The 11,250-nt window shown below is 40.3% G+C and overlaps 2 protein-coding genes across 7 annotated transcripts; one reads left to right on the top strand and one right to left on the bottom strand.

Moving 5' to 3' along the window:
* Positions 1–4,542: 4,542 nt before the first annotated feature.
* LOC137581133 (ubiquitin carboxyl-terminal hydrolase Usp2-like) lies at positions 4,543–6,161 on the bottom strand. 3 transcript variants are annotated; one of them, XM_068295311.1, is made up of 6 exons: positions 6,032–6,161; positions 5,767–5,915; positions 5,169–5,708; positions 4,963–5,112; positions 4,827–4,905; positions 4,543–4,770 (listed from the first exon to the last, which is right to left on the bottom strand). In XM_068295311.1, the coding sequence occupies exons 2-6, from the start codon at positions 5,876–5,878 to the stop codon at positions 4,692–4,694; spliced, it is 960 nt and encodes a 319-aa protein (XP_068151412.1). In that variant the 5' UTR covers positions 5,879–5,915; positions 6,032–6,161; the 3' UTR covers positions 4,543–4,691. The 3 variants fall into 3 exon arrangements, with proteins under 3 accessions (XP_068151412.1, XP_068151413.1, XP_068151411.1); XM_068295312.1 differs by lacking the exon at positions 6,032–6,161 and having other exon boundaries at positions 4,827–4,896; positions 5,767–5,920; XM_068295310.1 differs by lacking the exon at positions 6,032–6,161 and having other exon boundaries at positions 5,767–5,920.
* Positions 6,162–6,615: 454 nt separating this feature from the next.
* Positions 6,616–9,264, top strand: LOC137581398 (cell division cycle 7-related protein kinase). 4 transcript variants are annotated; one of them, XM_068295625.1, is made up of 2 exons: positions 6,616–7,278; positions 7,366–9,264. In XM_068295625.1, exons 1-2 carry the CDS (start codon positions 6,874–6,876, stop codon positions 9,016–9,018), a joined length of 2,058 nt encoding a protein of 685 aa, XP_068151726.1. In that variant the 5' UTR covers positions 6,616–6,873; the 3' UTR covers positions 9,019–9,264. The 4 variants fall into 4 exon arrangements, with proteins under 4 accessions (XP_068151726.1, XP_068151728.1, XP_068151729.1 ...); XM_068295627.1 differs by having other exon boundaries at positions 6,616–6,853; positions 6,909–9,264; XM_068295628.1 differs by having other exon boundaries at positions 6,616–6,849; positions 6,909–9,264.
* The last annotated feature ends 1,986 nt before the right edge of the window (positions 9,265–11,250 follow it).

Below are 11,250 nucleotides of genomic sequence, written 5' to 3' on the forward strand. Positions count from 1 at the left end.
GCGACCATTTTCAGTCCACAGCAGTCCGTGGCAAGAACATTTGCTCAGCTTTAGGAAAAGCGCTTCAAAGTGCTTCTTAACTAAGCTTAAAAGCAATGCCAACTGTGACAGCGACAACAATTGCAGCAGCAACAACTTCGATTTGGTGTGGCAATTGCAGTTTGGTTCTGCCACTCCTTAACGCCCCCCTTTCGGAGTTTTGTCGTTGTCGTCGGGTAGCCTAGTTTATATAGAGAGTGTCCTCTTTGAGTTTTTGCTTCACCTTTTGCTTTCATTGCTATTGCAATTTTCTTTGGTGGTTTCTGTCCCGGTTTAGTGAAGTGTGACAAAGTCGCAGACGTTTCGCCTCTTGGGTTGGTTCGCTAAAGTTATTTTAAGATTATGCCAGATCAAGAATGGGTTCATGCCAACATTGGAATTAGAGATTTGTCAGAGGGCCGAATGGTCCATCCACTTTGTCTTAAGCCAAAAGGATTAACATTCATGTACTTATTAGCCAAAAGAAAAACTAGCAACATAATTTAGTTGATTCTAGGGAAAAGTATTTTATTGATCTAAGCATTAATACCCATTTGGACCACATTATAAGTAAGTAGTTTAAACTCCTTTTTGACAATTTTTAATAGTTTACTTAGCACACGTTTCTGTTGTCTTTCAATGAATGTAAAGAAAAGCGGGCAAGTTCAAATCTTTTGCCTGAAATATAATATTATATTAATTTATATTAATAGGAATTTGCATTACTTTCCCAGGTGAAAAATTACTTTAAAATAGCTCGAATTGAATAAGTAGTTTATTTTCTTCTTTTTAATTCATCCTCTTTAGTTACAGAAAGAACCTTCCATTTTGCACTTAACCTCTTTAGTTTGGACAGCGGTTTAACCATCTCATCCTTTACCTTGCAGCCCTCCTGAACTAGATTGGAAAATTCTTAAAAGATTCCGTGGTTTCCTTTACCCATTAATCCCTTACACAAACTGCCTTTCTCCATCACACTTCAGTTGCAAGTGGAAAGTTTTCACTCCTTTCGTATATTTATCTTCTTCAGTTGCTTCGCTTTTGTTAATTTAATTCTTCATCCTGTTTTGTGGGCAAAGTGAAATGAAATTACAAAACCCAAAATAGAACACTTTAAGCAAAACATTTGTTTAACCAATGCCAAAGAGAATTGTAATCGTAACGAAAAGTCTAGCTAATTTAATAATCGTCTTATCAGTTTTCTACAAATTGACCTATAAAAATATTTACGGAGAATTTAAAGTTTCCTCTGACAGGGCAGCAAAAGTCTTTTTTAGCCGCATTTATTGCCAAGTTATTTCTCCACTTAAAAAGCTAACTAACATCCAAATTCAGAAGCCGTTTACCACCCTAATGGAAGTCTCGTGAAACACCTTCATCTTCTCACCTGGCTTTTGGTGAAAGTTTCATTCCGCGACTTTGCCTTCATTTGTGGTTAATTTTGTTGCTCTAGTTCGTTATCCTTGGTAAACTGTCGCCCAACTGTTGGCCATTCGAGCGTGCCAGTTGAAGTAGTGCACTCACGACTCCTTGCTGAGGAAAGTGCACTGTAAGTAGGTGCTGCAGTCCTTGTCCTTGTCCTTACTCTGTTCACTACTTTTTATTTCCCCAAGTTCCTGTCTCCACATCCTGTGCACTAATTGGCAACACCGAAAATCTACAAATAGCTTTGTCTCTCGACCTGACAAGTTGGCTGCTGGCTGTTGGGTCCTTGTGGGCGCTCTGTTGACCCCGTCGTCGTTTGCCGATGGTCGTTTGCCATTAAGAGGATGACAATAAATCAGTTTATCTCTGTCAAATGTTCTTGTTGTGGCTTTAAGAAAGTTTGTCAACTATTAAAAGGGAAAAAGTTTGCCTTTAATGTTCTAGCATTCTGAGCAGGGAAATTTGTTAAGCTATCTGTGGTTAGATTACCCTTAAGAGAGGACATACTAAAACTACCTTCAAATTTAAGGGGGGTGGAAATGAAATTGCAAAAAAAATAAAAGCAAAAGCAATAGGACAAAGAGGATGGGGAGACTTACTGGTCAAAGCCAAAGAAGTGCTTGGTCAACGTCCTTTTCATGGGTTTCACTTGGTTACATGGCTCTTCATCACCTTCCACCCTCCGTTCCTGATGGCCCTTTGAAGCTTTAAAGCCTCGTCCTGGCCACATTGTTGTTTGCGGTCGACGAGGAACAGCGCCAACGCCTCCATCAGCCATTGCCAACATCATCCACCTGTGCCATCAATTGCAACCGCAAAACGGGCCAAAATGGCAAAACAATCAACAAGCAACGCGACTGGTGTTGGTCAACACAAGATGTGGCCAGAGAAAGGAAGGAAACAAATTGTAGGGCAGAGAAGGGGCACCTGCCATCACAAAGACAGCCGCAACGTGTTGGAGTTAGCCTAAGCGAAATTGTTTGGCCAGTTGGAAGACATACCATACCACATGGTAGGGGACATGTCAGTGTGCGGGCAAGCGCCAAGAGGAGAAGGGGCTGGCCGGCAATTGCTTAGATTGCCAATTGCTGGTGGAGGTGTATTGGTCAGCTCTAGTCAAATTTCGAGTGATATATGAGAAATTGTTCCAAAAGAGGGGACGGCATGTGTGTATAGAAACCATTTTCGAAATAGATAAATGTCTGGGTGGGGCAGTTACACATTGAAAACACATGCAACCATCTATTTAACCAACTTTAAAACTTTATAAGTTCTGCACTTGAAAATGTTACAAGAGGGCCATTTTAAAAGTTCTGAAAAGAACAAGTACTATCTCTGATCTATTCGACCTTTTTGACTTGGCCCTGCAATAATACTATAGTAATAAATTCTTAAATACCTTAAATCACAGTTTTGATACAGCTCTTTAAGTTTTCTCTTTGCAATAGGAATCAATGTTTCAAGGAGTAAACCCCTCGCCCTTAAACGTTTTTCATAGAATTTTCGTTCACTTTTGTTGTTGCTTAAGTCTATGCTCAAACTTAAAGCCTTTTCCGCTCCTACCATCGGCATCCACATTGTTTATTTATTTGCTTTTGATTCAGAATAACTATATACAAAGAGTTTTATGTACATATTTGGGTTTCCATCCTTCTTAGAGTTATTATCATGCCGTAGACTTGCTTTTCGTTAAAGTTTTTCCAAACTGTAGACTTTACCTTTGCTGTTAAGGCTTCCTGTCTTCGTCTCTTCTTTTGAATCTCGTGGCTAATTTAATTCACAATGGGCCTGAACCATCAACACATACATACATACATACATACATACACATAGTAGGAGGAGGGCAAAAGTTTTTGTTTACTGCTTCGCACTAATGCCAAAGCATTGCGAAAATTCTAACGGGAAGGCGCCAAGGAAATTTGGCCAAAAGGACTTTTCATGAAGTTTTGGCTTAAGTTGTTGAGGCCAGAAAACCGGAAATGGCTAAACGATAGCAGGAACTAAGAAAGCGAGACGACAGAGAGAAATGGAGAACTCTCACACACACACTGTCAACTGAATGAGCATTGTGTTGGCCATTTGACTTCTCCGGAGTTCTGGCCGAAAAACAATTGACAACAGCTTTCAACAGTTTCCAAAGAGACAGCCCATGAATAAACGAAACTATTAGCCAATTGCAACTCCAGGACTTTTAAATGCCTCCAGCTGGAAACTTCCTAATAAGTGCCAGCACATTAAATTCGCATTAAGATTTTTCATTTATCGAAATTACTTTATAATGAGCTATAAATATTGGGATCTACTCCCCCACCCAATACCCTTCAATTGTGTCAATTGATTTATAGAAATTTAATAATGCCACCCCGAATTGTTCGGCCGACGACAGCTTCAGTACCTTTAGTCGAAACATGTTGGGCATCTTTATTGAAACGATATTTTAATATATTCATTGTGCAAACTTTTCCCCAGGAGCGAAAACTAATAAACGGCGCAGCCAAACCCTCAGTCATCCTGTACTTCTCCCTCCCACCTGCTACCCTTCTCCCAACAAGTGGCAGCTGTTGCCGCGTTAAAACTTGCTGCATCGAGTGAGAAACAAGTGGACAGACATCTGATGTTGACACGGACACGGCCATCAGGCGAAGGACGAATGGAGAGTGGATGGTGTCGAGACTCTGTAACAGTAAATTGCATGCAAAAAGTTAACGTTAGATGGCGGCACCAAAGCCAGCACCAGCTGCTTGTCCTTTCTCATAAAATAAAGAAAATGCAGAATATGAGCAGCTCACGGCACAAAAGGCGCAGAGTAAGAGAGTTGTTGACTAAGTGCAATAGTCGGAACTATGCATAAATAAAATGTCTAACAAAATATTCTCCCAATTGCCACGACAATTTTCATGAATAAATCAAACAAAACAAAATGTAATTTGCACTCTTAAGGTGATTGATCCATTGAGAAATCGCAAGTAGTTATGGAATGTATTGTAAAATTACTGACACTAGAAAAATATTGCTAAAATTTCAATTAAAGGACAATCGAAGTGCTAAAAAAACAGCACAATGAGATACTAATTAACAATAAGTAAAAACACATTAACATAATTGTAAGCTTTGGTCTTTTTTATTGTCTTTGTCTTATGAGTCGTAAGTTGATTGTCAAGATGTGGCTTAATTTAACTGTCTATGTACATGTGTTGGTTGGAAGACTGTGTCATATTTCGTCCCTTTTTAATCCTGCTTCTAAGATGCTACAATTTTGCACGCTCGTAGAATAAAATATAGGCACTAGGCGAAACTAGAAAGCTTTCGGGCAAAGCATCGCTTACACTGCAAATAAAGAAGAAAAGATTTAATAACTATTTCCACTTCGTCAACTTTCTTACATATTATCATTGAACTCATGCCATTTGTGAGAAATGGGATGCTTGCAAAGGGCCACATAATGACCGCCACCTGTGGAGCCTGCGTATTGAAATCAATATTACAGAAAAACCTTAAAATGGTAAGGAAGCTTCTTACCCATATGATTAGCTATTGCATAGAGTGAATATTGCACATTCGAATTGGAGTTCGACCCATAAGAACCCATGTCAAGCTCACTAGCTGATGTGGGGAATTCAACTAAATGCGAAAGCTTACTCAAACGTGTTCCCGAGAAACGTTTTAAATCTAAAAGTCGATGAGATAGTCTATAGGATCAAGTGATTATCTTAATTTCTACTTACGTATAACCAAATATTTGGGAAAACGGTGAATGGTGAAACTTTTCGTGGATCTCCGACGCGCCTGGCATCGGGAGCAGTTGGGCATGTCATTGCCATCGAGAACTTCCTCTTTTATGAACAAATTCAGACAATTATCCAGTTTGCAACGCGTTGATGTAACGGGCAGAGGAACACTGAGATCCCAAAATGGATCGAAAGTAACACTTGTATTGCCACACGTGGAACATTTCAGAGTGCTCTTCAATTGACCAACAAATAAATCGCGTATAAGGGAATTCTCATGACTGCTATACCAATTCCACATGAGATCAGCTTTCTTATTGTCGCTTACTTTGTCGTCAATGTAAAGTGGTTCAGTCTTTGATCCAGTGTTTAGTGCCAGGTGAAGAGAATCCAGGAAAAAACGTAAAAACTCTTGAGCATCCTGTTGATTGAAATCACTAAACATGCGGTGCTTTCTGGAGAACGCTCGCTTAAGTTCCATGGGAGCTACACTGCGAGCATTTGCAGTCCACATTTCACTTATCAATTTGGCAAATTCTATGCAACCAATACAAATTATTCGAAAAATCGACTTTAGATCATAAATATTTCTTACCATGTAATATTTGCTGATCCTTGTTGCTCGATGACGGGTACGATCCGTGATGGGAACGCAGAAAGCTACTCAGCTCAGACGTATGACTCAGACATTGAATGACCGAGTTCATGAAACCAGTATTTCCAATATTTCTCAGACCACAGAGACCTAAACATTTCGCAATTAGAATAAACAAAGAGAAAATTAAAAAACAAAAATCATATATCTAATTAAACCAATTTTTTAGTTTCTCAATTGAATTCTAAAAATTTAATGGCACTCCCCAATTTATTTTCATCGCTGTCATTTTCTAGACTGCTCCTCTGCCGCTTGACTAATGGCATTCGTATCGGGATTCGGGCAAGCTTCCGTTTCGTGTTGTATTTATGTTGTAGTGTAATATGTTTAATTGATTGACGTGTACAACTAAAAATCGAAACAGTGCCTACTACTCAGTTTTCAGTTCATAGTATCTAGGATGAACTTCTTTGTTACAATATGCATGACTTATCTTCAAAGGATTTCATGAATAATGACAAAGAATAAGTTCTACCAAATCAAAACAAATCATAACTTTTTTATCCACTCATCTTTATAAATGACCTTTCAAAAAAGATGCCTCTCTTTAACATTAACTAATTTGGCCTCCTTCTTTCCTTATAATCTTTGAGAATAGTTTTTATACGAGTTTGTTGTTTCTCGATATATAAATTTCCCATAGGCAGTTGTTATATCTATATAAGAGACTTTCTAATCGTGAATGAAATGAATATTTATCGATAGATCTTAGAACCCCTAAATATAAACGCTTTGATACAACTTTCAATAGTCTTATTTTCGATTCTATTCAATTGTATTTACTGTCAAAATCAAAACAGATTAGAACATTATTCTGTATTCTGTAAAGTTAGTCTTTTTTTTTTTTTAGTAACTCGACATTTTCTAGCACAAAATTTAAATATAAAAACCCTTTAACGAAATTATTGTGTATACTTATTGCGGGGCCAACTCCTTACCTGATTTAAGAGCGGCCTATCTCAATTGTTGACCAACATCTTTCTTATTCTCAAACTGCAAGTCCCAAAGAAATAAAAAAAGCAAGCAAGTTGTAAATGGAATACGTTAATGTTAACTAGATTTCTGATCAACATAATGGATAGAAAAACGCATCAGCAGCAGCAGCCACATCAATCTGAGAACAGGCAAATAACGCATCGGTATTCAACCAGAATGGTGGCCCAAGAATCAGCCGCAACAATAAGCACGACTGCAGCAGCAGCAGGTTCAATGGCAACAGTTGGCAATGGAACACCGAGAGGAAAGAAAAACATAATGACCGATACGAAATCAACTACGAGCCGTTCAAATCGAAGGAAAGGTGGTGCAGCACTGAATCGCGATGATGGAGAGAAAGATCCTGTGGATAACAATGTGGGAATGATCTATCGTTACTATGACAATCAAAGTGCAATGGCTCTACCATCAGCCATGACCAGTCATCAGACTATAATTAGCCAATCCGTGAGTAGGGTACAGGAACTGACGGACAAAGTGTCGCGAAAAACGCGTCGCAATGTCATTAAAGAGCTATCCTTAATACATCTACGCACTTTACAGGCTAACGATAAGAACAAGGAGGCCCTGAGGGAACTGCAAGAGAATATTCCGGAGATAAGTAAAATTTTTGATGTCCAGTGTCGCATTGGCAGTGGCACATTCAGTACTGTCCTCTTGGGAACCCTTCAGCGAGAGCGTTGTCTAACGGAAACGCAGCGTCGACGTTACGCTATTAAACATCACAATCCGACTAGTCATCCAGAGAGGATTCTACGGGAACTGGAGTGCATGTTTCGCATTGGTGGGGTAAACAATGTGATGGGGATCAATTGCTGCTTACGGTACAATAATAATGTGGCCTTTGTGATGCCTTACATGACGCACGATCGCTTTCACGACATCTATCGCAACATGAGCCTGCAGGAGGTTAAAGATTACATAAGAAATCTTCTAATAGCCTTAAGGCATGTACACAAGTTCAATGTGATCCATCGGGATGTGAAGCCGAGCAATATTTTGTATAATCGTCACACGGGAAAGTTTCTCCTTTGCGACTTTGGTTTGGCCCAACGAATCGCAGAGGACGGCACTGTTATCCAGACCAGTGAAATGACCTCTGCGGCAGCTGCCGCTCTCCTAAGGGACATAGAGGCAGCAAAACATTTAATGATGAAGAATGGATATAGTGCTCAGGACGAAGCCGACGAATATCTTGCCAAGGCCAGTAGGGAGCGAGCTTTGGGCGGTGGTGGGGGAGTTGATCATGCTATTAATGTGGAGCAACGCAAATTACTGGCTCAGACTCGTCTGACGAAAAAAGAATTGTCTCTCCAAAAGGCAGACACCTTGAGGCTCGTTAATCGTCTGCGCTTCATGAATTCCAATGTGGATCCTAACAATTATGTGGTATCCACCAAAAGCATGCGCAAGGAGACTCATGCTTCAAGGGCTGGAACGCCAGGATATCGCCCGCCAGAGGTCCTAATGCGATATCCCTTCCAAACCACAGCTGTTGACGTTTGGGCCGTGGGAGTGATCATGCTGTCGTTTCTCTCGTCGCTACATCCCTTCTTCAAGGCCCCCAACGATTGTGCTGCAATGTCGGAGATCATAAATCTCTTTGGTGATATGCAGGTGCGCAAAACCGCCTTTATGCTGGACCGTTTGCTTTTACTCTCGCAGAAGGTGGTTGCTCTAGATCTACGTCGGGTGTGCATGCGCTTTCGCCTAGCTGATTTTTTCCTTGCACCGGACAATCAGCGTCGACATAGAAGAGCCGATGGCAGCACCGAAATGTGCCGTAATTGTGAGCAACCTACTTTCAACTGCGTCTGCAAGCATAGCAATCATGCCATAGAGCAATACGAAGGTTTAGATATGTTTCCACTTCAGGCCTACGACCTTCTAACCCGGCTCCTCGAAGTTGATCCCACTAAACGCATCACCGCCGATGAGGCATTGAAGCATCCATTTTTCAGTGATCATCATCGCATTTCGTCAGGAATTCCCCTGCATCTGCAGCAGCAGCAGCAACAAGAACATCAATCCAACCAGTCACTTCCGGCCATGCGTCAAAAGGAAACTCTCACCATGGCAGCCTCCCGAACTTTGAAACCCTATAGTCCCTATGTGGCAACAGCTGCTCCTCCACCTACTGATGCATTGATGCCAAGTGTTGTACTACAAGCAGGCCCATCTACCAATCGCATATAGCCGCATGCCGAAACGAAGAAGCTCAGTTCTTCCTTTCATTCTATATATATTTTTACAATCGAGTGTGCCAGGAGCTGGCAAATCTTTCGACTAATTGCGCAACAAACACAAAAACCAAAAATTATATTGTGGCAAGAAATTTCTTTTATGAAAATATCTTTGGGATACTTCTTCCCAACTAGCTACAGCAAAATGTAGAACAAATTTCATATCAATATATATTGAATATTTCTATTTCCTGTAGAATTTTATTTTCACTTTTCAATTGGTATTGATTTGAAAACTGGTTTGAATTTCTTATTCTTTTGTTTTTCAAAACCTTATTCCGATTTTGAAAATATCGCGCTTCAAAATAGTCGCCTGACTTGATTTATTTAAACATTTTGTTCTGCATCTGTAAAATGGGAGACTGAAGGGGCTCACATCCGCTAAACTTACTATGTTGCCTCTGCTTGGTTCAGTGCCACGTTGTGGAATTATAAACTGCAGATGCAGCATGTTTGCCACTACGAAATGCATACATTTTGTCAGTCATAACATTGCTTCGGGCTAGGGGGTGACTTATATGAAACAGTCTAAACAGAAAAAAAATATACCCTTGCGGGGAGTATTATACAATTGGTCAGTTGTTTATAACGCATAGAAGTAGACGTTTCCGACCCCATAAAGTATATAGGTTATATATATTCTCGATCTTTAGAACAAACCATTCATTTTCCGTAATTAATCTCAGCTTTCAATTTGCATTGGCGTTGACATAAATTCATTCTTATATTATTCGATCCGACAACCATTTTTCCGATTGCTTTGTGTCGTTGGCCAAAATAAAACTAATATTCATTCATTTTGTTCTTATCAATTTGCATTTTTGACGGAGACAAGTTTATTTTCATGTTGCATGACTCGCAGAAGACCATTAAGACTGATTTTTACTCAGTGAAATTTGTTTTTGCTGTTAGACAGAAAACAAGAAAAAATTCTCTTCGCGAACTATGTTCGCAATTTCGTGCAGACGGACGGACGGACGGACGGCGGAAGAGTCCTGGCAAATTACCAAAACGGCAAAAATTGCAGCTGTCTTCGTTTAGTTTTTGGGCTAACAAAAGTTTATTAAAATGTTTTTCTGCCCAATATTTCTATTTGGTTCTTGTTGCGCCCCATAAGTATGCAACTTATTTTATGGACTGCAGTTGAGCGAAATCAAAGTTATGCGAATTGCTTGGCATACTTTTAGGGTCATAATGTTAATGCTTACAAACTGTAACTTACAGGGCTCTGTTAATTGCTTTGTCGATTAAATACGTGTATCAATCATTGGGAACAAATGAGGGGGGATGAATATTCCTTATAAAGCAGTTGACATCGCCAGATCCACACGAAGTTTTCACTTGCTAGTGTATACCCTTTAAACGCATGGTGTTTCTTTTTTGGAACGTCTGGCTTTTTTAATGCATTACTTTGCCAAGCACAAGGCACAAAAGGCTTTTTAGCGTCAGGTTTGGGGATAACCGCGCCTACACGATACCACGTCACTCCCACTCCACACACACACACACACACACACACATATTCACATAGCTCCCCGCGGAGTCATAAACATTTCTCACGCTGTTTCTGCCTTGGCCACAAAAGCCGCTTGCGCAACTCACCGGACCCGGGCACAATGGCGGCTTATCAGAAAATGACGATGGCGTTAAACCAGGTAACAGCGCTAAAAGCGGCGTACAAAAAAAATGAAGGAAAATTAAAACCAGGAGCTCCTGTTACGCCTGTACTCCTGTCCTTCGTTTGTCCGTTTTGGGGCTGCGGTTTGAATGAATCCGCCAAAGTTGCCCCTCGCGCTCATCCGCTTTATGGCACATGATAGATTAGTCTGGCCACAGGTGTAACCGGCTGTGGCTTTTTCGGTGGCTTTGTCAGACAACCTCTATATTATTATTTTTTCTGCTTGTAGATAACGTCGAGTCAAGCACGTAATTAAGTAATTAGAGTAGGCGCCGAACTGTGTGCAAAGCTTTAAGCTACTAGGATAATGCGCTAAATGATTAAAGATGCAGAATCTGAGCAGAGGAACTAACCAAATAGTTGGCAGCAGCAAAGGATGAGGCTTCTTTTGTTTAAGAACTTGTTGTAGGACAGCCATTTTGCTACCCCATAAAGTAGGCAACGTGCTTTAAAAGCTTACAATTCATCGCAACAAACAAACGCCACTTGTTGGAGGGCAGGCACCGC

The sequence above is a fragment of the Drosophila tropicalis genome, unplaced genomic scaffold (assembly GCF_018151085.1).
Source record: "Drosophila tropicalis isolate 14030-0801.00 unplaced genomic scaffold, ASM1815108v1 contig_845, whole genome shotgun sequence".
Lineage (NCBI taxonomy): Eukaryota > Metazoa > Arthropoda > Insecta > Diptera > Drosophilidae > Drosophila > Drosophila tropicalis.

Coding starts and splice junctions, on each gene's coding strand:
- LOC137581133 (XM_068295311.1), bottom strand. CDS start 5,878: ATGAACTCGGTCATTCAATGTCTGAGTCATACGTCTGAGCTGAGTAGC. Junction 5,709..5,766: donor GGATCAGCAAATATTACATG/GTAAGAAATATT, acceptor TTGGTTGCATAG/AATTTGCCAAATTGATAAGT. Junction 4,771..4,826: donor CATGAGTTCAATGATAATAT/GTAAGAAAGTTG, acceptor CTTTATTTGCAG/TGTAAGCGATGCTTTGCCCG.
- LOC137581398 (XM_068295625.1), top strand. CDS start 6,874: ATGTTAACTAGATTTCTGATCAACATAATGGATAGAAAAACGCATCAG. Junction 7,279..7,365: donor TTAGCCAATCCGTGAGTAGG/GTACAGGAACTG, acceptor CGCACTTTACAG/GCTAACGATAAGAACAAGGA.